This window comes from Denticeps clupeoides, chromosome 10 (genome assembly GCF_900700375.1).
Source record: "Denticeps clupeoides chromosome 10, fDenClu1.1, whole genome shotgun sequence".
Lineage (NCBI taxonomy): Eukaryota > Metazoa > Chordata > Actinopteri > Clupeiformes > Denticipitidae > Denticeps > Denticeps clupeoides.
In genome coordinates, this window is record NC_041716.1 from 13,779,246 (window position 1) to 13,807,190 (window position 27,945).

General features: G+C 43.3%; 1 protein-coding gene and 1 long non-coding RNA gene across 7 annotated transcripts in view; one reads left to right on the forward strand and one right to left on the reverse strand.

Annotated features, from left to right (window-relative positions):
* On the forward strand, positions 1–6,936 carry LOC114797635 (uncharacterized). 2 transcript variants are annotated; one of them, XR_003750964.1, is made up of 4 exons: positions 1–1,294; positions 3,864–4,060; positions 5,727–5,806; positions 6,116–6,936. It is a non-coding gene; the product is annotated as an uncharacterized LOC114797635 (long non-coding RNA). The 2 variants fall into 2 exon arrangements; XR_003750963.1 differs by having other exon boundaries at positions 10–1,294; positions 3,881–4,060.
* Positions 6,937–27,945, reverse strand: part of LOC114797632 (nck-associated protein 5-like) — a 26,751-nt gene continuing 5,742 nt past the window's right edge. For 2 of the 5 annotated variants that reach the window (XM_028992557.1, XM_028992552.1), the window contains exons 2-12: positions 15,985–16,119; positions 15,826–15,894; positions 15,635–15,673; positions 15,345–15,464; positions 15,208–15,273; positions 12,127–15,071; positions 9,703–9,835; positions 9,500–9,581; positions 9,086–9,337; positions 8,711–8,850; positions 6,937–8,531 (exon numbers count right to left, since the gene is read on the reverse strand). In XM_028992557.1, coding sequence (XP_028848390.1) covers positions 8,289–8,531; positions 8,711–8,850; positions 9,086–9,337; positions 9,500–9,581; positions 9,703–9,835; positions 12,127–15,071; positions 15,208–15,273; positions 15,345–15,464; positions 15,635–15,673; positions 15,826–15,894; positions 15,985–16,113 — 4,218 coding nt within the window. In that variant the 5' untranslated portion in view covers positions 16,114–16,119 and the 3' untranslated portion in view covers positions 6,937–8,288. Of the gene's footprint in view, positions 8,532–8,710; positions 8,851–9,085; positions 9,338–9,499; positions 9,582–9,702; positions 9,836–12,126; positions 15,072–15,207; positions 15,274–15,344; positions 15,465–15,634; positions 15,674–15,825; positions 15,895–15,984; positions 16,120–16,226; positions 16,593–24,847; positions 25,113–27,945 lie in introns of those variants that run through there. The other 3 variants (XM_028992556.1, XM_028992555.1, XM_028992553.1) reach the window with 3 other exon arrangements.

Sequence of the window (27,945 nt, forward strand, 5' to 3'; positions counted from 1 at the left end):
GGCGCCGGAACAGCCAGGGTTACCGGGTGCACTGCCGCCCTCTGTTGCCCTCCGAAACCCGGTAAACATCGCGCCAGGGAGGCAGCGCGCTCTGCTTTTTCCGGACTTCACCCGAAACTGGAGTGGAACGTTACACGCGGTTTGTTAGGAACTCGGCGTTTTATATTTCAGCAGGGCAGAAATGGGCGCGCTCGGTGTTAAAAATCTTAAAATACCCTTTAATTAGTATTAGGATTATTATAGCGACGGCGTGTATGCAATTTTTTTGTCATTCGTTAAATCATGGTCATTTTGTTTCTTTTATTCTGCATTTAGCACAACGACGCACAATATTGACAAAGAGGCTTTACAGTAAAAAAAACATGATGGGCAAGGGCCTATTAAATTGTATTCAGCATTGGCATTACTACTGTTTTGGGGCAATTTAGTTTTTTGCGTCAACACCTATTTTACGAAATAAAATGCATATTTAAAAAACAAACGTCCTGAATTATCGGGGTTAGAGGCTGTTGTGTATTACGTAAGAAGTGTACAGGGAATATGTATTTTTAATACGTAGAAACTTTCCGCGACATAGCGTACACAAAAATAATTTATTTGCAAAAAACGTAGTCCTTAACAGACCAGTGTATTTATTAATAATAATAATAATACTAATAATGTGACTATTGGTGGTATTGCTTTTTTTTCGTTCTAATTTAAACCAATTATTGCGAGGCGATTCGTCTTGATCTGGTTACGACGCACAACCGTGCAGAACCCGAATCTGGAGCGGGAACGACGAAAACACACAACTGGTGCGTTTTCGATGCGCGGCGCGCGGTGGAGAAGAATGCCGCGGGGCTCCGCCCACTTCCCGCACAGCCAATCCGAGGCCACCGGCCGTTTCAAGGAGCCCCGAGCTCTCGGCAAAAAGCAAAACAAAGCGCGGAAAACGCGACGGCGACGGCGACAGCGACGCGTAATTCTGCACGATTTGCGCCGCGGACCGCCGGCGACTCGGATTTGGCGCGAGTGGCGCTCGTCCGCCTGCCAATCGGGCCTCGTTCGTTGCGCGCTCGGCGAGGTTGTTTATCTGTAGTAAGGGGGCCTTGAAACCGGGCCCTTGTCCCATGTCCTCGGCTCTTGTCCCCTTGTGTCGCCCGGATTGTCCATGTTGTCGGGGCGAAGGTGCGGGACGGGGAACGGGCGTGGACGCGCCAGCCAATGGAGCCGCGCTGCGCCGCGCGGAAAGATCTTCTGGAAAACAGAACCCGTTTGGCCCCGCCCTTGCAATCGGGAACCGAAAGTGACGGTAATATATATATATATTATTTTATTTCTTCCTTTTCTCTTGAGAATAATTACTAATCGCGACGCGGCGCGACACGGACTACTTGTGGAGGCTGGAAGTTGGCGGCGCCCCGGTGCAGGAGGCGCGTCGCGGGTGTTCATGTCGGGCGTGTCGCCTTGTTTGTCCCGAGTGTGAACGTGTGCGTGGCGACGAGACGTGACTTTGATCCCGAACAGCGGCGTGGGGGGGGGGGGGGGGTGATGTTAAATTCACTCTCGGATGAGTTTATGTAGTTAAAACGTGACGGGCTTGTGGATGGGACAAAAGGCGATAGAATAGTAATTATTTTATGGATTCGATTTAGAAGCTCCTCTACAACTCTTCTTTTTTTTTTTTTAAGTGTAAGATCTACATTTTTAAATGTAGATTGAGGTTTGTATTCGGTAATAAACCGATCGTAGATGTTGGTCTGAGTAACGCGGACTGTTCGATGCTGCACGACAACAACAACAACAAGAGCGCAAGGTGCTGCGGCGCCGTGGCGGGGAGCGCGAACACGCCCCTGAGCGCCACGCCCTCCACAGCAGCGCCCACGACGCTCCGTTCCGCCAAAAAAAGAACTCCTCTCAACAACAACGGGAACAGTGATCGAATATTCGGCACGTTGTGGATCTGGAACCCGCCTCCGTGTCAAAAGCATCAGCGCTGTCTGCGAATAAATCCCAATTTTAACCAGACGTAGCCAACTCGAAATAGCACTCCTCTAAATTCAAATTGCACTTTATTTTAAGACGCACATTCGTTGGTTTTGAATGCGATGGCGACCAAGTCGTGTAACATGTAGTACCGTTTACAGGGGTGTCAAGATGGATGAATTTGGAACTATGTGCATTTTAACCAGAGTGTGAAGGTTTGGCGTTTTGAGTGCAGATTTCCAGGCCTGTGTTTCCTTGTGGCAGGTGTGTGTTGGCACGGCGCTCTACCTGCAGCGGATCGGTGGCGTCTGCCGTGAGTTGGTCGTGGGTATTGGGAGATCCGGGCTGGGCCTGAAATAGTTTTTTTTTTTTTTTTTTTACAAAATGCTAATCACACAATACCTTCAGTGCGCTGCTGATAAGGGGAAAGGTTATTTATGTACAGTAAACGGTACGCTGGGCTCGTTTGGGTGTGTTTCCTCAGGCAGCTCCAGTTTCCTCCTATAGTCCAGGTCAGGTGCTTAAGTGAATAAGTGGCCTCAGTATGACTGTTTGAGAGTGTGTGTGTGTGTGTGTGTGTGTGTGTGTGACGCCCCGCCCAGGACTTGTTCCTGTGCCCCAAGAATGTTGGGATAGATCCTTAACTCGTCACGACCCTAACTGGCGTAAGGAGATGACCGGAGGACGGGATGGATGAAACAGCGCCATTAATTGTCCCCCGAATGGTTCGAAGCTGCTGAGTTTTCGCCGGCCGTGGAAAAAAGAGGGAGATCCTGATCTAAAACAGTTCAGTACCTCAATCGCTGCAGCGCCTCAGCCGTCAGCACCAGTTGCTCGGGGCACTGTTGTTTTTGTGCCGAATAAAGCTTTTCATTTATTAGTGCAAAGGAAAATGCTAACAAAAAAAAAATCTTTTTCAAAATATGACAAAAAACAGTGGAATGCTGAATAGTGAATTTTAAGTTGTGCCACAAAGCACAAGGTCGGGATTAAAAAAAAACTTTGTGTAATCGGCCTGAAGGAACCTGAAGGGTTTAGTCGGCCAGATGTCCTTCAGGTGTGGAAAGTGAAGACTCGCGCACATCGGGTCGAACGGCAGGTGAAAAGAGCTCCGCTTTGTGCGTTTTAGCCACTGAGCTCGGTCCCTGTGCAGGACGCGGGATGGGCAGGTGGGGCGTGACGCGGAGGCCTTTTTATTCACTCGTGCCACTGATTTGTGTGGGAAATAAATAGCCCAAAACGAGCCCGGCAATTCGATCTCGGGCGGTCGGGTTTCCGAGCGAGGAGGCCGCGCTCTTCTTCTTTTTTGGAACGAACATGCTTGGTGCGCCGCCGTCCAGCCCGCCGCCAGGTCACACGTGTGTCCACGAGCAGGCTGGCGCTCACGTGTGTCTCCTCTGCGCTTTGTATGCATGCATTGCGAAACCTCCCTCCCGCCAGACGATCCGGTGATGGAAATGGCGGGTGTGGTGTGTTTGAGTGTGTGTGTGTGTGTGTGTGTGTGAAGGTACAGCTGTAACGTGTGGGCTTTCCCGCCCGCTCTGATTATATAACATGTACCAGCCGCGGCCAGGCAGCTTCATCAGAAACAGACTCCGAGCAGCGCTGCACGTCCATCCTGTCCTGTCTAGCGCGCTGCAGATCCGAGGTTTCGGCCCTTGGCTGGACTGTGTGTGTGTGTGTGTGTGTGTGTGTGTGTACTGCGCTGTGTCGCTGGTTAAGGACCCAGCCCCTGTTTGCGAATCACACATGCCACACATGCCTGAGACCGGCCTACGGTGTCCACTCCCATGTGTTAAACTGTAACCCGTGTAGATTGTCTGAGCAATCAAAGCAGCGTCTGTGTGTTTTCGTGTGTGTGTGTGTGTGTGTGTGTGTGTGTTACTGATGAGCAGGCCTTGTTTGACTGCAGACTTCCGAAATTCCGTGAGATTCCTCTATGATCGCAACCCAGGGACCAGGTGGACAATGACTGCCTTTCAGCCGCCTTCAAATCCTGGTGCCTTCAAAGGACACCGATTCCATGGTCCTCCTCACAAAGTGCCACCTACCCAGCATACCAGCGCCTGAGGACAAAACGCCAGTTGCCTAGGTAACACAGTTGTTTGTTTTCAGCCAAATCTGCATTTTTTTGGTTTTTGTTTTCATATTGAGACAGATCAGGTTGATTTTATATTTACATCATCTGAGTATCCTTTAAATGTCCTGCTTTCCCCCCACAATAAAATTATAAAATCATATTAAAATTAACAGGGAGCATTCTAATGTAGACAAACATTAACATAATAATTGTATTTTTTTTCTAAATCCAGGAACATAATCTCAGAATTTATCATCTTAAAAAATGAAAGTTTGGTGAAATGAAACTACACCATCAGCAGGTGACAGAGTAGATTTTTTTATTTAATTGCGTGAAGAGCGCATCTTAGCAGTTTTGTCAAAAGACTCAATAATAATAAATATTAAATAGTAACAAATACATAGAAATATTTATTGTAAATATATAAACACGCACACTGATCTGGGGTCAGTCCTTGTGGCTTTGTTGCTGTATAAATGTACAGGCACAGGTTAACCCTGTCAGGCGGATATCAGCTGAGGGTTGGGATATGGCGTGTACCCCACTCCGGGTGACATGTGCCAGTCTGGCTCAGCGTGTGAGGGCTCTGATGTGGCTCGTAGCGCGTTGCTCATGATGAAAATTCATCTCTACAGAAGCAAGAAGAGCTGCGGATTTGCAATCTGGTTTCTAAATATGGGCCTTCCAGTCCTCCTGGGAACATGTATATGCACTCAGTGCACTCTAACTGGGTTTGGGGGGGGGGGGTATGTGGCATTATGTAAGGTGAAGAACTGCTTAACTCTATAGGCTTCTCCAGCTGGGTGAAAGAAAAAAAAGTCTGGAAATATACGCTGAAGTAGTGAATTTCCGATCACGCGTGTGCACATGCATGAAGGATCTGGAGTGGACGTGGTGGTGGTGGTCACAACCTGGCCTACCGGGGGCGTGGCTGGTTTGTATGAGCCGATCTCGAGGAGACATCCGTACAGGATGTAACGCAAGGCAGCGGTTTGTTGTCTGAATGCAGGACCACACTCCATATCACACGTGGACCAGGAGAACACTGAACGTTCCTTTTCCTGGACGTCCTCCAAACGGAGGCAGACTCCTTTGTTCTCCCAACTGACCTCTAGTTTCCCGCTGCATGTCTCACAGACACCACGCCCTGGCTGCAGCCAGAGGAGAACATAGGGTGGGCTACAACCACGAGGGTGTGTGTGTGTTTGTGTGTGAAGACGTCTACCCACGGTGTTGTGAGGTCATGTTGTTGGTGGAGCAGTTGGGAGGCGGCGTACGTGAGCCGGGCTGGATGAAGCAGGGGAAGAGCTCCCTCCGCTGGACAGAACGTGGCTCTGCAGGCTTTGAGATGGAGGAATTGTCTATGCTCATGTTACACTAGAGCCTCAAACCTTGGAATATTTCAGAATGTCAGACAGATCTTTTTTTAGCACTTGACTGCTTCACGTGTTCATCGTCCTTAGCCTCTGCCTGGTTCAAGTAATCCAGGATAGGCTGGTCTTCACCCGTGCGGCCTATTCGTGATTACTTGTTTCAGGAACTGGCTACCAGCAGCAATCCCAGAGACACCATTTACCAAGTGGGCAAATGAGCCATTGCTTATGGATCCTTATTAGTTGTAGTGTGTGTGAATATACGTTTGTTTTATCCTCACATCTCTGATGGCTTTTTAATTCAGGTGTACATTCTGGAGAGGACGTGTAAGAAGCAAGTCGGTGCGACGATCCGAGATGATTACAGTTTCTGTTTTGCTCCAAGGTAACCTACACACTCCATATACATCTGCCACACACACACACACATCTGCATTACACACGCTACCCCACCAGCACACACACATGCCAACACACCTCATAGATTCTCACAAAAGAACAAAACACTTCATAAAATGCATAATGCAGGCTTGTTCAGTTGAAATTTGATGGTTTGAAATTATTATTGTCACACATTGTCCATGTCTTTGTCAGTGTTCTCCACTCCCTCACTCACACCTTTACTCACTCATTCACTACATGCTTTTTGTCACCTTGTAAAAAATAAAAGATCTTTTTTTTTTAATTCACACAGGAACAAGGCATTTTAACGTGAACAGGACGATGCAGTGAGAAGTGCAGAGCCTGCTGAGCAAATACACAATGTGGCAATAAGCACCTGAGAATGTCACGTGTTGTGTGAATTGCTGTTCATAAGACAGTTCATGTAATTGTAGAGGGCTGTGCCCATATAAATAGTTGATCACTTGACTTGGATGACCCCCAAACATTCAGGGCGCTGCCCGTCCGATATTTAATTTAATGCATTCCCACGACAGGCCACTCGGTGGTGCTATTGCTTAACATTCAAATGACTGAAGAATTTGAAGAACTGGCCTAATCCAGTTCTTTGAATTGGATACTCATAAATGCATCACGTGGATTTAGTTTTAGTTACAATTGACGCTTTGCTGAAAGTCAGTGAATTTCTACAATTACCCCACTGATTTGCTGATGCTTATTTTTTCATGTGCATTGTAACAGTTGTGATGTGTGTTGCACTTATTAAAGAAGCAATAGAACTGGCCAAATTCATACTAGAATAGTATCCACTGCATCAGCAGATGTGGGTTCGACTACATCATTATGTCAAGAGTTTGCCAGTGATTATTATTCTTTTCATGTTTCTTCATGGAAAAACATGGGAATGTTTAAATGACCCTAAACATTTGAACAGTACTGTATGTCCAAGTGGCTATGATTATGGAAGCATTACAGTTTGTAGCTGTATTAATATGATGCAATTTAAGAATAAAATCATTGTATTAAAACACTGGTGATTATATTTTAGATAAGTATATATAAGTAATGATTATATATAAGTAAATGAAGATAAATAAAAATGTGACAAAATGGCATGGTAAATAAATGAGGCTTTATTTAGCTGCATTGCTTTATCTGTGAATCAGACAGTAATTGTTTTGATGCTTGAACAGAACAAACATTTGAGAACATAAAATAGCACCTTTAGAAACCTATTCATGGAACCTACAGGAAACCTTACTGGAACGACATGCATTTTATTGTCAGCTACGAAATGCGGTTGTAAAAGTTAAACTACCAGTTGACAGAAGAACCTAGATCACACGTTTGTGTACGTCACAGAACCAATATGAACTCTGGGGGGAGTGTGCCGGGCGGTCAACAGTCATGCTTTCAAGTTACACAGGCAAACATTGGAGATGTCTAATGTACTGGAATACAGTAAGTCAGATGTACATAAAATGGAAATATAATAAAAAGCATATGTTAATAAGAAATTTGAAATCACATTTGAACCTGATTAAGAAAACACCTGAAAAGCATACAAACTCAAAAAAGGCTGATCCAAGAATATTTTCTATACAGACAGTCTTTAGCGGTAAGTCGGTGTCAAAACCTCAGTACTAGATAAAAACACCTTAGACGTACATGTAAACACATTGTGCATTGGTGCTGGCATTGGTAAACGGTTAGTAAAAGAGGTAAGAAACTTTTGCCACGGGCCCACGCTGAAAACAGCAACTCTGATAATGTGATCCAAGGTCTCACAGGGTCGTAGATCCCTTCGTGTCACACGTTCTCGCTTAGTCCATATCTAGCTTGGCTAAATTAAAATCCCAGACGCTCACACTCTCCACGCAGACTTGCCTGCTAATTATTCACAGAGAAGAAAGGAAATAAAGTAATAAAATAATCTGTTTCGGTGTCGGAACAGCTTCTTCATTTAAAAAAAATAAATAAATACATTTAAACAATATAAAAAAGAACAAAGATAAGAATCAATTATTGCCAAAAGTTATCTGTCCTAGATGCACCAGACGAGTGTGTGACATACATCTCTGCAAAACTACACAGTACAAAAACTACTAATGTGCACCAACACAAATGCATTTGTTCATGTGAATAAGCATATATTAACTTAAAACTGATCATGATACACATTGACATTCACCTCTGAATAACTTTACATTGAAAATAATTGCACACTGTCGGAAGACTTTAGCAATGACAACTGCAACATCAGTATTCTAATCAAAGCTGTTTTTATTTTTATTCTAATACTATCGGTACAAGAAAAATGATATTCATTAAGTTTTGTTTTTCATTCTACCAGAATCAAAATGTACGGACGTTTTCCATAGAATTATATCTACGGTCTTTCTTTTCTTTACTGTCCATTTTAAAACTTGGCATGAGAGAGAGAGAGAGAGAGAGAGAGAGCTTTATCATCCCTGGCTGCCACAGGATGAGAGGCTGTCATATAGCGAGTCGCTCAGGGACTCTGGTGTCTCCAAGGCCAGCTGAGGTCCAGGGGAAAGGGCATCATCTGGCCCCTCCCTTACCAACTCCAGGCCTGCGTCCAGATTTCCATGGGAATGGCCCTTGGCCCTTGGTCCAGGTTGTGCAGGAGCAGGAACAGGCTGACCTCTAGTGTCATGTGGTGCTGAAGCCTCACAGTGTTTTGTATTCTAAGAGCAACAGATAATAAATGACTTGTAAAATCTGGTTTCCAGTTATTGTGTATTATGCACAGTTTAACCAATAAACCGTGCAATAAACACACTAAAACCAACACATCAATCCATGTATCGTTTATCTGTAAACAATGAATGAATTGTGTAATAAAGGATAAAGCTATTTGTCTGACCCTTCTGAATGAGTTCTTCTGCTTTTCTGGTTCCACTCCATCTCTGACAGACACATACACATCAGGAGCCTCTGCAGACATTTTCAGGCTGGGAAACGTCCAGTTCTTAGCAATCAAATTAGCTCTGAAGTGATCATCATCTAAAACACATTAATTACTGAAAAGTTCATTCCAGGTAGATGAGATCAACAATGTAATATTATATGCAAATAGTTACTTGTGGTTACTTAAATTGTGCAATGAACAATGTCTGTTCAACAAGAGACTAGTTAATGGATCAGTTAATGGAAACAAATCTTGTACCCTATTAAACAAAAACTGAAAATCAACCTGAGCTTTTAAGCATTCTTATACTATTTGTCTTTAGTATTATACCTTCTTGGACAATTCTGGCCATATGAACAGCTTCCAGGGCTTCCAACTCTTTGCCACCTTCCTCAAGGGATGAAAGTTCCCTCTCGAGGGTCCAGGCCTTGCGCGGAACCTTGGTTCCTGAGCTCAGTGAAATGTCACCCTCCCCCCGTGACTTTAATTTGGGGATACTCTTGTTGCCAGCACTAACACTGGAGTCAGGCAGGGGAAATGTGCCAATGCCACTGTCCAGTGTGTATGTGGACATCCCAGAACCTTAAGGAGAACAAGAACATCAAAAGTGGTTTCACAATTGTTCACAAAGTTGCATATTCCTCAGGCGTGTAATGCCTTATAAACTGCTCATTAAAAGAATTTACATCCACAAGATAATTTTTAACAATGTTTTTTATTTTAATTTTAATTATGCGTTCTTACCTGCAAAGTGCTGGTGATGAATGGGCTCTGCAACACTCTCCACAGATGTGACATGATCAACTTTGCTGATGAGATCTGAGCACTGAGATTCATAAAAAGGACACACATTAACTAAAGTCTGTTTAATCTCCTGCTCACAGCCAGACGCTAATTCATTTAATTACTACATAGATAAGAATAGAGGGAAAAAAAACGATCAGCACCTTCTCCATGTTCTCACTGCTCCTGGTTTGACTGATGCCATTTGGCTGAAGGTTGAAAGCAGACTTGGATTTACAGTCAAAGGAAAGACGTCTCTGGGACATACTGCCACTGTTGGGGTCCTGCCCATCCACCCTATTCACATACAAGAGTACCCCACAGCACTCTTAATCAGATGAATAATTTGTTGGACTTTATTATAATTAGCGACAATTAAATAATTGACATAACAACCCAGTATGGAAAGAATCATTTGAAAATGAACATTGCTGAGACCAGAGGGTAACAAGACCAAGACCAAGACGAGACTTGAGGGTACCGAGACCAAGACCAAGACACACTAGGGTTGAGACTGAGACCAAGACCAAGACTGAAAACAGACTATGGCTAGAATCAACATCATATTATTCAGATCAACTGTAGAGAAATTGTTCATATGTTTCTCATGTAAAATCTCTCAGATTTGTCATAGTTATGAGGCCTGAGGGAAAATAAAATACTCAGCGATCCTCTCCTATAACCATTTTATCAGACCTCATCAGATGAAAGAGATGGGATGTACCAGAGAAATGTTCATATTAAGATGGGACAGAGGCCTTGAGTAAACTACGATTATGGCTCTGTAATGAGCCCTTGTTTTGAACTGAAGACAATGGTCATTTGGCTCTCAAATGTTCACTGCTACTCTTAAATTTCCTATAGTGAATGAATCAAATTAACGTTAGTAAGACAGTGATGGTTCACTGATCCACAGACTTAACAATGGGTAGCGTATGGAACCCCTGAAGTACCATGAACTGGAAAATTGTATGTGCACAAGATATTTAAAATAATTTACTCTAAATCTTTAAAAGACCTCATAATGGAGAGGACCAGCTAATCTAGTTTCGTTTTGGAATGTCATACAATAAAATTATTGCTGCTCTTGCAGATAGACATGAGATTCTAATCAGTCAGACTAATTTTCAGCGCATACTGAAAGATAAAAGGCTCAGCTGACGGAAGGACTGGTTGGGGACTTCATTCAGGAGGAATGACAAGGTCTGGGGAAAATGCATGGTTATAGATATATGCTCACAAGGTGCAGTGAAAATGGCTTTAAAACAAAAAAGAATCATATTAGTTAGAATCATATTAGCTGAGTTGGATATTTAGGTCAGCATACAGGCGTAAACTGAGACTTCATAGGAGACAGGACCTCTCAAAGAGATCTAATTATTTTTGGCAAATTGATTCATATGACAAGTTGCAATGCAGTGTGCATTAATGGGTGTATCGATGGCTTCTTATGAAAAACTATTTGTCTGAATTCCTACAATACAAACAAGCAGTGACCTAAGAGTTATTGCTGGCTATTTTATAGAAGCTTTAAAAATATAAAAAACTGTCTGAAACTTAAGCCCACAGACCATGGTACACATTAACTTGTGCACACAGAATAATAACTTGTGAACAGAAGGCAATATTTTTCCATTTCATGGTACATAACAGTAGTGATCTAGTCGCTTTAAAAAAAAAAAAAAAACACCTTCCCACCCCCAGTTATCAGGTGCTGCTCAGCTGCTTAGCCGACCCCAGCGTCTCTTCGCTCTGTGGCAACCTCGCTAATGGGCGATAAAAAGATGCGTGCATGCTGGTTGCTGACTGGTTGCATTTGAATTGAGGCTCATAATAAATAATGATACTGTTCTTTGAGGAACTGTTATGTTTTCTCTTTTTCCCCATCCCATCGAGACTGCTATGACCAAAACCCAATAGTGTCAAGACCAAGACAAGACCGAGACCACAAAAAGTGCTAAGTACAATAAGTATTACAGAAGTAACTAGGGTGTAGAGTAGAGCTGTCAAGTGAAGTGAACCTCCAAGTGAAGTGAAAGTGAAGTGATTGTCATTGTGAAACACTGCAGCATAGCACACGGTGACACAACGAAATGTGTCCTCTGCTTTTAACCATCGCCCTTGGTGATCAGTGGGCAGCCATGACAGGCGCCCGGGGAGCAGTGTGTGGGGACGGTGCTTTGCTCAGTGGCACCTCAGTGGCACCTTGGCGGACCAGGATTCGAACCAGCAACCTTCTGATTACGGGGTCGCTTCCTTAACCGCTAGGCCACCACTGCCCCTATTATAAACCCTGAGACCCTGCTTTACCATAATATTTTATTATGTTAAATTTAAACCTGTAGTCGTAATTCAGGGACATTTGCTTTGCCCTTTAGTGGTCAGAGAAGCACTCTTCTATTATGCTTACAGAAACAAAGGTAGACAAAGTACTAATGCTCATCCAATTTTGAGGTTGTAACCTGTGGTTGATTGGGTAGTGTCTCCTCTCTATTTGGAGAACTAGCAACAAGTTCTCTCTTGTTGGCTTACATAGTGTGTAAATCTTAGACCAAATGGATTACTAAATTCTGTTGCTCTTTACTTACCTGTTCAGCAGCTGCTGCATGAAGTTGTCTGAAGTTATCCCTCGGTACATGACAGAAAGCTGGCCTTGGGCCTGGTCCATCACCACCTCACATGAGTGACCCCTTCCAGAACGATCTGCAGCCATCCCGTTGACATAGGCCCGCTCCCCCTCCAGGGCCTTGTGTAGGTCTTGCGCTTTCTCCATTAGTATAGAGATGTTTAAGCTCTCTAATTCTGATTTTGCCTTTGTGGCCAATTTGGTGTCCTTGCCCATGGATGAGATGCTAAGCTTCCATTCCTTTTTGTCCTCCTTCCCCTTTGATAAGTCATGTTTGCGGCTAAGGGCTGGAAGCTTGCTCTTCTTTAGGCCAAACCAACTAGCAATGCCATTGGAGGTTTTCTGCTTTACTTCAGGTGGCTGACCTTTGTCTTGCTCCTGGAGTTTCAGTACATTCTCCTCTATGCCCTTCATGACCTTCTGCTCAATGGCAGACTGAGGACTTGGGGCAGAATGTCTCTTTTCCTCATTTGTGTCTGACGATCTTGTCGGATGGGGAGGAAGACTATCTCCAGAGGTTGTGCTCTTTTTTTTTGCTTTAACCTGGCTCCTGTCCTCAGATTTGGACAAATACCTTGGCACCTCTTGCACTGGCTTGGTGAGGTTAGTGGCTACCTGAGTTGATTTTGTAGGAGATTTAATAGGGAGCTTGTTAGGGCTTGAAAAGGTTTTCACAATGTTTGGCAGATTTTGGGGTGGTGTGCTTTTGGCATAGGTGCGTACAGCTTGTGAAGCTTCAGAGTTGGGCATAGAGAGAGGGAGAGCCTTAGTCTTAGGACTTTCAGGCTTGGCCAAGACGATTTTGGGTGATGAGAATTCCACCTCTGATTTAGACATCAATGAACTGGATGGCAACGATTTCGCTCCTTGATTAAAAGACTGACATGGACCTTGGTAGTTTATAACAGAGCCAGTGTTATTAGTTGTGGATTTTGCATGGCTGTGCTCTCCAAAATCGGAAAGTCTTTCTGCAGTTTTGATTTTTGCATTTGTGCTTATCATTTTACTCACAGTAGACTGGGCTTCTGTCACATCTATAGTCTGAACACTAACTGGAGAATTCTCAATGTTCCTTAGCTTGCCAAGTGCAGCCAGCCTTTCTTTGAATGAATGACTGGATTCACCTGAATGTCTTGCTATCCCTGACTTCTTGGGAATAGGTGGTGGATTGGTCCTTGGAGCAGCAGGAGGAGAGGACTGGAAATGTTCTGAAACCTGAGGTATTATGATTTGCTCTTGATCTGCTTTGTCTTGGGGCCTCACACTGCTTCCAGCATGCTGAATTTTAGAAAGCGAGGAGTGGCTGGGTAAACTGTGGTGACTGGGTTGAGGGTGCCAGACTGTGCTGTCAGCCTTGACACTAATAGAGTCTGAGACTGGACAATCACAAAGAGAATCACTGCCTCCTAAGCTGTTCTGTTGTTTGAGACCAGGAGGCTTCTCAGCTGAAACATTTGCTTGTTTTCCTTGGATTCCAACACCAGTGTGAAAGAATGACACAGTTGCTTCTTCAGGAATCTGGGATGCACTCAATCCCCGTGGGTGAGATGGCTCATGGACATTTTCATAGTGTGGTACTTTCTGGAGATTCTTTTGCAACTGAGATGCCATTGTTGGCTTATTTGGAGAGATGGTACTTGGTACCAAGGAAACGCCAAGCTCCTTCTCTGAAGATAAGGACAAATCATCAGTCTGTGGTGGGGGGGTTGGAGCAGAAAGGGTGTTAAGGTATGTCTCCTGTTTTGAGGAAAGAGTCTGCCTCTGTCTCTCTGTAGTGTTGGCTTTGCGAGGTGTGACGGGAGAGTGGTGGACTTCATAGTTGTTAGTGCGACAAGGGATCTTTGAGCTTCGAGTGAGCTGAGGGCTTAGCCGGAGAGGGTTAGCCACAGAGGTCCTTTCTCCAATGTTAGGAATTTTCAGAAACCTCAATAATTTTGATGAGGAGGCCTTGACCTCAGTAAGGCATGAGATGTGGGTGGGGTTGAGAGCAATTTTGGCTTTCTCTGTTACCAGGTCTTGTGATGGGTTGTCTTTCTCTGGTACAGAGATATCATCTAAGACTTTAGAGGCAAAGTTGTTTTCACTGGGGGAGAAGAGCAAGCCCTTGTGAACAGACTCTTTTTTATCTGATTCACAGTATGCCGACTTCACCTCCAGAGCTGGGAGCTTTGAAGTATTGTTGACCTCAGCGGTGCTTATTTTCACAGAGCCCTCTTTAGCATGCAAGTCTGCCCTCGGCTCAATGTCCTTTTCCATTAGAGCACCTTCAGTTTTACAAGGAACATCCGAGCTGCTCTTTGATAGCTGTAATGAATAGGAATCTGAAATAACACTCTGATCAGTTAGCTCGTAAGAATCTGAAACGTCTGAAGACTGGTGTTTACTGGAAGTGTCCTCTCTCTTTTGAGAGTGAATAGATGTGTCCACAGACAGCCTATTACTAAGTGAGTTAGTCCCATCTGCTGCCAAAACAAATTTGGTTTCACGATTATCAGGGCAGGCCAAATTGAGGTTGTCAACCTTTGAAGTGCATGTGTGGTTATTCTTGGCCGGACTGTTTCCATCCCTGTTGGACAACATCAGACATTTCATGCACTTTTGACAGCTGCTATGGTCTGAGGCAGAGCCTCCTCCTTCACCATTGGCATGCTGATGGGCATTGGGGTTGGTGCACATTTGAGAGCAGAGGGCCTGAGGAAATCTGGACTTGAGGACAGTATCCTTTGAGACCAGTGATTGGCTGTAGTTACAAAAGGAGCAGGACAGATGAAACTTCAGAGGGTCTGTCTCTTCCATTTTTCGCAGGACTTCAAGAATATGGGCTTTCTTCTTTAGGAACGGTGACAAGGCCTCCATAGAACTATCTGTAGATTCAGTTGTGCCATTGTGTACATGTTCTCTATGTCCCTTTAATTAGAATTAAAGTAAGCACATTTTTAGACAAATACAGTGAGAAAAATAATGATTTGGTGAATTTTTAAATCCCCCAAAATACAAACTATGTTTGTGAACACTAAAATTGATTTTAACAATTTGTCCTTACCCTTAGCTGTGAATTGTTCTGTGCCTCCAGCTCTTGCTTTAGTTCAGTCATGGCTCCTAAAGATGGCTAAAAAAGAAGAGATTTTTATACATTTATATTTTTTTTCATGCTGTTTATTCGTTTGGATATAAACCCACCTGATGGTGAATGCTAGACTGGCTGAGCATTTTCTCCTGCAGGAGGTCACAGAGAGTCCTGTTCTGCCTCTCCAAGTCAAACACCCGCATTTTTAACTTAATACATTCTTCTCGTAGGTCCTGACACAAAAACACAATATTACCCAATTTCTCATTGGCTAATGTTTGCTGCATACAGGACCACATGGATTACTTTAAATAATGTAAAGTGATTACATTATTTAAATTATTACATGTATTATACTAGCTATCGCCAACAATATAAATGCAAAACGGTGCACAAATTTTACCTTTTGATTAAGTAGAGCTTGCACCACATGATTGGCAACCTAAGATGACACAAAATTTGTTTATGGGAAAAAAACATTAATAAAATTATTACATTATTGCGAACCAACATGTCAACATAGAAAAAACATGGGAAAAGCTATACATAAAACCACAACATGATGATGATCTTATTAAAACAGACTTTCCATACCTCATCTAGACACCTCTCATAGGCCTCCCTCTGGCTTTCATTAGCTAACGCTAAAGCAGAGTTCTCTGCCTGTAAAAAGACCCCTCAAGTTTAAGGCAGGGAGACCAAAAATCCATTTACATCAGGAATTTCAAAAAAAAGTTCGGAGATGATCCTTACCTGGAGTTCTCTCACTCTTTCCAGGAGCTCATTGCTGCTTTCCTCCTCAAGGTAGGACTCTAGGTCACCCTCTTCTTCAGAATCCAGGTCCTCCTCTAGGGGCCTCTCTTGAACATCCTCACACATCATCTTGCCCTATGACAAACAGAACCTTCCATTAGAACATCAAAAACTTCAACATAACAAGTGAAATGACCAGATAAAAGCAATGCAGAATGTGCAAGAGCGGTTAACACGCACACCTTAGCACACTGGCAAGTTCTGTTGAACTAAGTCACAGTATATCCATCCCCAAAGCCACATGACTCAGCTACTTAGAGAGGAATAAGGCCGCAACAGAGGAGAGTTAGATTACATGCACTGTGAGACTGACCCTCCTGATGGTGGGCACATTAGTGCTTTCATAAGATGGGATTAGACAGTCCTAATCAGTTCAGAGAAGCCGTGTCATGTCACATCTCTCACAGCTCCAGACCTGAACGCCAGTGCAAAGTGTTCAACATAGTTCTCATGAGGCTTACATGTGCGCAGCCAAGTGCTTACAAATCTCTGTAGGCAACAACCGAGATAAGGGTTGTCCAATCCACAACCTTCTCTGCTCAAGAAAACCCTCTGTATTCCAAAGCTGTTAGCGAGACACATGATGTGATTTCCTCTGTGGTTCCAGGCAGCTGAAACTAAAGTCGGGGTGAAAAGCAGGGCAAGTGAATGGCCCGTTGCTGTACACCCTCCAAAGTGCTCTGTCCTTGACCTTACCCTTTACCGCAGCCTGACAACCTTAACTTGACCTTAGATAACAGCATCAGAGAAAGGACAAATTACATCCCTGCAGAGACAATCAATAAGCACGTTCAGGGATTTTTTCCTCTGCATATATCTTTTAAACACTGCCCCAGGGCCTGAATTTAAAAACCACTAAACATTCCTATGATATGAATACTTCTTCCGTATGTGTGTGTGTGTGTGTGTGTGTGTGTGTGTGTGTGTGTGTATATATATATATATATATATATACACACACACACACACACACACACACACACACACACACATATACATATATATATATATATAGAGAGAGAGAGAGAGAGAGAGAGAGAGAAAGAGAGAGTGGTAGAAATCAGTGTATTATTGTAAAAATAGGATTTATGTTCAAGCATTATGTTCATAATGTTGGTTAGTATGAACTTTTGTTACATTCTTTATATTTATTTTTCCACAGAGCAACGTGTGAATTGGCAAAATGTGTAAGTATTAATTATACAGAATGGTTCATAGACGTTTACATCTCAGCCAACACAAAAGCCTTCCCTGAGGTGGCTGTTAGTCAGAGCTACACCAACAGAAGGCACCGTGTCCCTCGGTGCCAGGAACTGTCCTCCGCTGGGCATTCAGAGGAAATCAGCCAGACTGTCCTCGAATGCTAAGCCAGGGATGGGCTTGATCTATCACAAGCCTGCCCAAATGAAATTTAAAGATGAAAGCATGGTTTTGGTCTGCAAGGATCATGGAAGCTTGTTAGATGGATTAGGTTATATGGAATTAATAGGTCATAGGAAGTGAATTGGGGAATTTGTGGTGTTTGAAGAGACAACGGTGCTGTTAACAGGAGGTGGAATGCCTGAGGGAACACAAGCTACCATTTCTCAATGACAGACCAATGTTAAATAATGATGCCTGATCTATGATACATTACTAAAACAATGAAATTAGCTCATTATGGGTACATTTTTATCTCAGAAGTCTGGCTGGCCACAGGTCAATAAGAAAGACACAAAATGTCACTTTCATTGAGTAATTTGTTCTAGGTACCAACAATGATCAGATACTGTAATGCAAAAAACATGTAAATATAGTGGGAGGCTTAAAATGATATCAGGGAATTCATAACTCCGCAGATTTGCACTGGCTTATCAAGTCTAATCAACAACAGTGGCCGGAAAAATAAATACAAATAAATAAATAAAAAAGTCCCGCTTGTTGCCATGTGATTGGAGAATTACACCTTTATTAGGGAATTCATAACTCTGCGGATTTGCACCGGCTAACGAAGTTCAATCAACAACAGTGGCCGGAAAAATAAACACAAATAAATAAATAAAAAAGTCCCGCTTGTTGCCATGTGATTGGAGAATTACACCTTTATTAGGGAATTCATAACTCTGCGAATTTGCATCGGCTTAACGAAGTTCAATCAACAACAGTGGCCGGAAAAATAAACACAAATAAAATCCCGCTTGTTGCCATGTGATTAGAGAATTACACCTTTATCACTAAAAGCTATTATTTGAGATTATGGCATTGTTGAGGTGTTCAGAGAGAGAAACAGTTTCACATAAATTTAAATTCTGATCCTAAACATGTTGATCATACTGAACATGAATTTAAAATAAAAACATTTAAGTTTAACAGTGCAATTTCCAATCCCTGATCAGTTATTATCAAATTGTTCACCGTGGGACATGGTTTATGATGTTCAATGTAATACCAGTAATCTAAAATGTCACAAATCCTGGTTAACAGTTTGGTTTGTGGGTTCATCTATTGTGCCAGCCATATCTACATGCCACATTGTAAGTGATACAGTAATTAGTCTATGTTCATTTTATACCTTGTCGGAGTGGATCTGGATTTAGAAATGCCTCGGTTTCTACGGTCCCGGGCTTTTAGGATATGTAGATCCTTTTTATTTAAATTAAAGCACATAGATTCTATTCTTCCCTATGCAGTAAAATTCAGATAAAAGAGACTTACGGTCACAGATCCACATCCGAGCAAAGGTATCACGTCGGGGTCACCATTTGTAAAAAGGCACACATGAAGACCATGTGGTGTGGAGAAGAGAATAGAGTGTGTAGAAAAAACTCTTTCTCCCTCCACACAGAGCACTGTATTTAACCACTCCAATTTGATGTTACCTGGCAGAAAGAGGCATGGCACAACAGAGGTTAGAAATGAACAGTTTCTAATTTATTAACACCGGTAAATAATTATTGTAGTTACATGTGAATATTGAATGTAAAAAGGTACCAAGGTTACAGAGAAAGTAAACATGAGAAGAAAGAGTAAAGAGGGAGAAGAGAAAGAGAAGGGAAAGAGAGGGAAACCCCCCTGAGCAAGATAGCTCAGAGGTCCCCTTTTCCACATGTGTGCAGACATTTATACCCCTGGCCTACAGGAAGTTGTCACTGGCCTACAGGAAGTTGTCACTGGCCTACAGGAAGTTGTCACTGACCAATCAGAACCTGTTGTTTCTGATGTCACGCCCCCAGTGCCTCCCATTTGGTGAAGACAAAGAGGGTGGGCGGTCCTGACGGCTGATACTTCGCACGTTGACGTCGGACAAAAGACATGTAAAAACCGGGGTGTCGAATCTTCACCCACAACCGTCGACACAGGAATGTTACACTTCCCCCTGCAGACATCTGTTATGCAAGACAAAGCAGGCTCCCACGATGTCCATTCTTACAGTACCTTTAACAATTTATATGAAAAAAGAAAAGTGTTTTATTTTTAACATTTTCATTGCTTCAATCAGGTTAGTAGATTGTTATCATGAGGAAAAAACACATGTTCATCTGATTTCATTTGTGTTCTGATTTTAATATTATTCTCTTGTAAATCAATACGGAACTTAATACCAAGATTTATATATTTATATATAACAGCTATACCAAGATTTATATATTTTTGTCATTTGAGCTGAGACTGAATTTATTAAATAAATATCACACCTTAATTCAAACCTGAAACAAATATTTGTTCAGTTCAGTCAGAATGACCCAATTACAAATTATCCCATTAATGCAGGACAGGGGTGCAATCTGGTAGATCTGACCATTAATTTACACCCATGTCCTGTGGGTGGTGGCACTGTAATGTTCCTCCGTTACAGCATGAGAGTAATTAATCAGGACAACTGATTGCTCTACAGTGACCCTTCCCTCATAAAATGGACCCAAACAAATCTGGACATTTTCATCTTTGCAGTAACTTCCGAAGCCAACAAAACTGGAATGTATAGTGTGTCAGCTACAGTCTTAATGTCTGCCCTTCCAGATAAACACCCTTTGTCTCTGCGCTGAAAAGCCGAGAAGAGAAGCAGCTATATTGTTGTCAGGTGAATGGTGGAGCAGGTAGATTGCAGACAAAGCAGCAGATTCGGTTCCAGATGGCCCGGGAGCAGCCCATTTGCTTTTGAGCACGATGAATGGCAAGGCCAACAGCTAAATATATCTCATTCTTCAAGCCCAGGGCAAACAAACAAGAAATCTACCGCAAATACAGTTTAACTCATGCTCAGGTAACAGGGTAATCCAATGCCAGAGCGCATCCAGTTTCTGCCATCAACGACACCCTGCTGAGGTCATGAAATACAACCAATGTGTATAACTCATGACTGTCACTCTTACTACCCGAGTTATGAGCTATGAGCATCTGATAGGAGGTCAATTTGCATAGGTAAACAGACCATTCCTGACCATTTATTTTACAAAACATCCTTAATGCGCCTTGCAAATCTCAAATCTTATTTGCTTGCTTCTGACAGCTTAGCTTGTATATGTTGACTGAAGATTCTACTTAGTCCTGTGCAAACCTTTAAACCAACAGTTTTAATCCCATTCATCCAAGTTTATCCTGGTCCAGGTTGCACGATACCTTTAGGTTTTTAATGATCCCAATCTCAATTAAACACAGGGTGAAATACAAAACATTCAGTCTGGGAATCTCTGAAAGACATTCCAACAATCTTCAGGGTGCAAAGCAGCATCCCCCACTAGACTAATTGAAAGCGCACGACCAGGGTCAAATAGTCCTCTGTTCACCATGCAAACCAGAGCACATAAGTCTGAGATCTGCTAGTGTATGTAGATTTTTTTTTTTTTTTTTTGAAAAATTCCAAAAATGTGAGAGTATTTATGACGTGCAGAGACCCCTTGATCCTCCCTGTGAGCACTGTCTCTCAGATGCGGCAGGGAGTGTAAGAAGCTTTGCTAAGGTGTCATGTTCCCACAGTGGGGGTGTGCCCTCCTTGCCTCGTCGGCATTTCAGGCAGGACAGACAGCAAAGTGGGGGGCCTTTATCACCCCCCAGGAGATATGCTGAAATGCAAAGCGCTGGGTCACCGGCTCCGCGTCGCCCATCTCACACTCTCCCCCACTCACTTTCATCTCTAGCGGTCAAGAGCAATGAAAAATTAATGGGCGAATAATGTGGGTGAGGATGCACCTTAAATGCCCACCCGTCCTGTTTGAAGTCTGAGAGACAGAAGACTGGAGCAGGTGAGCCTTTATAGACACAGGCTATCGTGAGAATTCATGCCACAGTCAGAAGGGCTTTAGTCATCACAGACTATTGTCTTTTTTATCGCAAAACCAGTCTTTCAGTTCCATTTCACTATTCGAAGAAGAAAAACACACATTTATTCATGTAAGATGATACTTTCATTTAAAAGGTGTTTTGAAAGGGTTCAAGAATTTCAATAGGATAGTCCTGCGATTTCAAATTTTACTCTGAAGATAAGATTCATAAATTATTCATTGTATAAAAACATCATAATAAACAAAAAAAAAAACTTAAATTGGGGGTAGTTGAGAATGCTGGAAGGCGTAAAGGTTCAGGAAGGAAATGATCATCTTTTCCATCCAGGGGGCTTCTGGCTCTTTATTAAGATGCCAAACAAAATGAACTGACCTTCTTATATATGTACCACCATTTAAAAGTAACTGTTATCAACAAAGTTAGAAGTGCAGATTTTTATTTGAATTCAATTTGGGCATATCAATTTGTTAAGGCAATTCTAAGCAATAAAACATTTAAATTAACAAACTTGCTTTACATAATGCAGCACTGGAACTCAATACTAATTGCTGCTGATAAAGTTCCTCTCAACATGTATGCAGAAATCACATCATTAACATAATTTCCAGCCATTTACAACATTATCGATATCAAACTGCATTTTTTTCCTGCAAAAAACAATGCCCACGCAGCACAACAGATCTCTTTAGCCTCAAGTTGTTCAAACTGCAGATCACTAGTGACACCAGGCCACAAAATACGGTCAGCTACTGTGCACTAACGGCTAATCCCATTAGCTCTTGTCAACCCCAAATGGGATTAGCATCAGTTATCATCTGGCCCATGTTGAGTTCCGTTGGACTCCAGGCCGGCGTGAGCTCCTCAACACACCTGCCCCGGTGTGAAAATCCCGACAGAACTGACAGAGTGTGTTCTGGTTGTGTCACTAACCATTCGCTTAAACCTGGAGAAACAGGCGGCCGCCCGGTTTTTTTACACACGCCTCGTTAAAATGCTGTTTTTGGTTGTAAGTAGGTCACGCAACCATGCGGACAGGCAGACTTCTTATACGTTTACGTCTCCTTCAGGCTTTTTAAAACCAGCCAATGGGGACTAGCATGCTAGCATTAAAAAAAAAAAGTTCAATCCGAAGGAGATGTATTTTTTTGCAGATACTGATGTCATTATAGTTCAAATGACAACGTTTTCATCAACTATTCCTTGAATGGCATGTTGAAAAGAGAAACAAGCTTGCCTATGCTGAACAAGATGGTACATGCTGGAGAGACGTCTGACCGCCACATCTGGATTATTAGGTTCCACCAGTAAAATACAAAAAAAAAATCTAAATAGTCGTCATTGTTAAGTGGAATGAGTCCATATCTTAAAGATCCCAGTGTCTGCAGATTACAGGGCCTACAAGATAACGCTCTGTCAAAACCACACACTGTAGAGGAATGAAAGAATTAAAAACCAGAAAAAAGTGCAAAGTGTAAATCATTAAAATAGTACACATGCAGGAGGGTTTTGGCAGCACTACAGGACCGTGAAACATTGGTCTCCAAATGCAGTTCAGCTCTATGCCTCTGAATCACTCTTCTGGTATGATGCCCTGAGGAGAGCTTCAGTGTGACTCAGAGTAGAAATCAAACCCCTCCACCACCACCTCGATCCACAGACTAGACTTCCACAAAGCTGCTTAAGTCATGATAGTCATGCACTGGAGGTCACGCCGTCTCCCCACCGCGTCTACAGCAGACAGCTCTTCGTATGGAGGGCACGGGACCGGGGCTGAGGGAGTGGGCTGGTGGGAGAGACCGGCAGACAGTGGAATCACAGGGAGGAAAGATATATGCAGGATGGAAGCTAACACTTCTGTTTGATGGGTCCAAAGCCAGATAAGACTCCGGGCAAACAAAGCACGGCTAACACAATGGAGGATGGGCTGGATTCCGAAAGCAGAAGAGAAAAGGGGAAGAAAAAAGAATATAACATAGCAATGTCTCCAATATTTTATTCTGGTGAGCTTATGGAGACTAAAACTGAATCAATCACATGGGTGGATTTTAAAGTGCTGCAGGAATGAAAGGGGAACTGAAAACCATGACTGAAACCCATACTGCCAAAACCGATCTCTGCAAGCAGAACTAATCAGATCAAGGACATCAAAAACCACACACACACACACACACACACACACACAAAATCCTTTACCAGCTTCCAAATCGCCAAAAATGTCTGCAAAAAAAAAAAAAAACAGCTCTAAGATCCTCCCTTGGACCACATCTGATGGTCCTTGTAATTAAACCATCTCCGCCCAACCAGACCTCCACCAACCGTAACAAAGACGTGCATCACACCAGTGCAATTCTACCTCAACCACAGGCCACGTGCATTTCCTTTAAGCTCAGACAGAGCTTAATAGGTGCAGACAAGAGTGCTTTAATGGAGGATGTAGTCGACATAAAAGAAGAATTGGTTGGAAAGGAGTGGGGGGTGGTGGTTCCTAAAGGACGGGGAGGGGTGAAATAATGCCAGGCTGAAGGCCAATCATACGGCACCACTGTGCCGTTCCAGGGGTCTCAGGGGGGTCTCCCCGACCCGCAGCAGTAACCTGGCTTCCTCCCCCACACTCCTGGAGTCATTACCTCCAACCCAATCACAGAACCGCGGGCCAGCCGGTGATTACACACGCATGGCACAAAGACACAGCGACCGCTCACGCTCATACCTCAACCTTGTTTAATTATCATTTATGGACTGCCAATTCAATAGATTCTATTAAAATAAAACCCTCACAGTGTGTGAAAGACAAACGTATTTTAAATGAAATGGATGGAAATGTATGCTAATGACTTGGTCCATTTCCTGAAAGGTGTCTGAGGCGAGTGAGAGGCAAGAAGTGGCTGCAGCTGCACGGCGTGCGTCCATACATCCATAAAGGCCAATGGCTGCTTCTGTATCAAGTGGAATGTTGATCATTTGCCTTCAAATTCAGTACATGAATGTATGGTCCACCACTGAACCACATGGTCTAGTTCCAGACTCAGATCTATAATCTGTACACTTAGGAACTGCACAAAAGGCAAATAATTTATCATCACAATATTACACTAGATTATAGATAATACTGTGCACTTAAGGAATGTTTTATTCCGGATTTCCAGGCCTGAATGAAAGGGCTGACAGAAGAATAGAAAGGACAGGGATCTGGCCTGGGAGAGAACCCAGACCTCTACACAGGTGCAGTACTGGAGTAGGCAAATCAATCCCAACGGGACATTGGAGTGCAACACAATAAGCAATGGTCTCCAATTTCCTGGCTTTGCGTTTGACAACAGTAAGAGACAAGAAGTACTTGACATTGTCTCGACTCGCTCTGCTTTTATTAGCTCTGCTCACCTGTCCCATCGCGCCACTTGCTCATTCGCATCCCACCGCTCAACCAGTTACATGAATAGTGTGGAAATGTCAGCCAATGTAGATGCGAATTTAAATAATGGAAAAAAACCCGCAAGCCTGGAGCAAAAACTGGCCTAGAGGAAATAAAATGTTGACTTACTAAAGCCTCACAGTACCTCTCTGTCCTACCACAGCATCCTGAAGATCCCAGCTCAAAAAAAAAAAGCACAAAGAGTCTTTGTACTTGATCAAAAAAGGGCCCGCTGCAACATGACAGTGGTGTGGAGTTTAAAGGCTCTCTTCCTCTCCGCCTGGTGAGACCGGGCCTGCTCAGGATGCGTGTATCAGCTGGGATCCGCTCTCTGTCTGCGCCGCCGTCCACGTCCTCCCATTGTTCCAGTGAGAGGGAGGCAGGCAGGCAGGCATCCTACCCCAATAAACCCAACCTCCCGCAACAGCTGCGGGCCGCCCCCCCCGCCTTGCCGCTCCCTCGATCCTCCTCCAACGGTGGTTGCCGCTGCCTCTGCCGCCGCTGCGCGTTAACCCCGTCCGCGCCAGAGGGGGCCGTAAAGCAGCTGAAAAGGGGCGTTAACTTTCAGTGAGGCCACGACTCTGTCCGACCCGGACAAAGGCAAAGAGGACACTGGGAGGATATTCCGACTTGCCGAGGGAGCCGGGACGTTGCCGGGGTAACCTTGCCCTAAGAGGATTGGCTGGAAGCGTCAGACTTGTGCTGATTGGATTGAAATGATTACAGGCGAGAAATTGAGAGAACGCTGGTAGTTGCACAATTACGAAGGTGTTCTGCACAAGCGCTGTGCACTGTGCGCCTGGGAGAGGATTTCCTGGTAACCCATTTTGCGTAAGGAAATTGCCCATTCAAATGCAAACCACAAAACAGACTATTCAGTAACAGCAAAAAAAGGAAGAAGAAACAGGAGCTACATGGCTCTGTTTCCATTTCAGACAACAAGAGCTCCATACTTATTCATGAAGATATCATTTGACATTTGCATCTAAAATTCATTTCCAATTCAACACTTCACTTATGAGTTTAAACGATAATAAAAAACCTCTGTCATGGCAGAACACTCTCGCCATACTAAGCTTGGCCATAATAAACAGGTTTCTCCAGTTATCATTCATCAGCGACCAAAAAAAAACTTGCAATGACCTCAATCCACCTGGTGCCAAAAAAGAGATGCAAAACGCTGTTCAGCATAAAATGAAAAAGGTGAAGTGTGCTTTGGAGGAATGGATTTGATGTGAAACAGGGCAAGAAAAATGCATGTGTGGAAGTCATTGCAGAGTAGCCTGCCAAAGTCTTTATGGTTTCAGAACACCAGCACATTAAATGTAAATGTCTATGTCTTGGAAAAGAACAAAGCAGCATGAAGTCATACATTTTGTGCAATCGCGGCAGCCAGGAAATGGAACCAAATGGAATGGAATGGAACAAAAAACCTTTAGGTGACCCTTGCCCACTTTTGTTACTTCAGAGATGAGATACGTTCTCCCCAACCTCCACCCCCCCAAACACCCCATCAAGTGAGACATTAAACTAGATGAACAGAAATGCAGCACTGGTCATAATGGCCCTGTTCACTTGAGAAGGCTGTGAACTGGCCGACATGACCCAAATTGGACAAGGTCACACATCTGTGGGGGAAGAGAATGACTTTTCTGGTTCAAAGAAGGTCCAGATGGTGATCACTCATTCATTTCTCTTAACTGACACTGATCGCCTTGTAAATTGGACTAATCAATGGTTAGAGAAAAGAAATCGCCCAGGGCCGATAGTCCTGGACTATAGAGACTGTCGAAGCCCCATGGGTCTGTGCTAACATAATCTTCCACTTGCATTGTTCCATAGTCACATTGATAATAGGCATATACTAGGCAGATAATAAGATAATAGGCAATATTACTACTGTTGTCCTATCACCTCACAATGAACCACCCAACCCCAAGACATTTGTTTACATACAATTGCATTAATCACATTGGAACAGCTTATATCTCAGGCCTTATATTGTCTGTTGTTTAATCTGCATATAAAATATCTTTTTACATTTACATTGTGTTCTTATATTGTATTACACTGTATTAGTCTCATCTTTGTTTACAGCGGTGCTGTTGAAATTTCGTTCTGCGGGATCAGTTCATCTTATTCAAATATTGGTAAAAATACTAATGGTAATGGTAATACTGGTAATGTATGGAAACCCTTTTATACATTTTCTAAATAAAAAACGAGACTTGTCTGCTGGCGCAGTTACTAGGTCAGATGATTACTAGTACATGACCCACAGCTCCAGGAACTGTTTGGCATTAATGTACACACGAACACCACAGCTAAGGAAAGGGCTCTACATTTAACATACATAGAAACGTGGCAGCCTTTCACATATGAAGGGCACTAAGATAATTATTTATTATATATTTATTCCCATCCATATATTGTTGTTGGAGCTGCAGCACCATATGTGTCATGCTGACAGCTTTATTTCTTTCTCAGCTTCAGGGATCCTTCCTAAAATGACTTCATGCATAAGCGAGGCTTCCTGGATACAGACAACAATAACAGAATTTAAATCCATGAAGGTCATTGTTGGCTCTTCCTTAAACAGTCTTAGCAAAACAGAGAGCCAAGGGTGTGCAGTTGTGCCTCTTGTGGATTTTCGTCTGTACTCCGGAAGTGGCCCAGATAAATCTGCTGAGTCAATATTTTAAAATTTTCATGACCAAATGTGTAGAAGCAAAATGAGAAGAAAGTGGAACTGAATTAGAATAACAGGCAGCAGCTTGGGCAGATGGCAGGCTCTGAGCTGTGCTGTGCCGGGTTCTGCCGCGAGGAACACTCATGCCGGGCTTCAGAGTCCGGGGCGACTCGGGACCTAAAGGCATAAATCAGAACAATGCAGTAAAGGAGCCATTGAGAGAGCGACAGCTTAATGGAGCGTGCTGTGCTGCTGGAGCCCATGTGGGGTTAGAAACTCCTTCACCTCAGAAACCAGGCTCTGTGTGTGTGTGTGTGTGTGTGTGTGTGTGTATGCACATATAACTGGTGTAGACCATAGGGACACACAGATGTGGCCAGTAAACCTTATTGCACTAGGTTGCACTAAAGCTATACTTTATTAGGAGATTTTGTCATGGATTACCGCGGTGTATGGAAAGGGTCACGTACTGTATGGCTCCATTTTTCATACAACTGGTGCCACATCACAGTCAAGTCTTGTAACGACTCAAGCCACA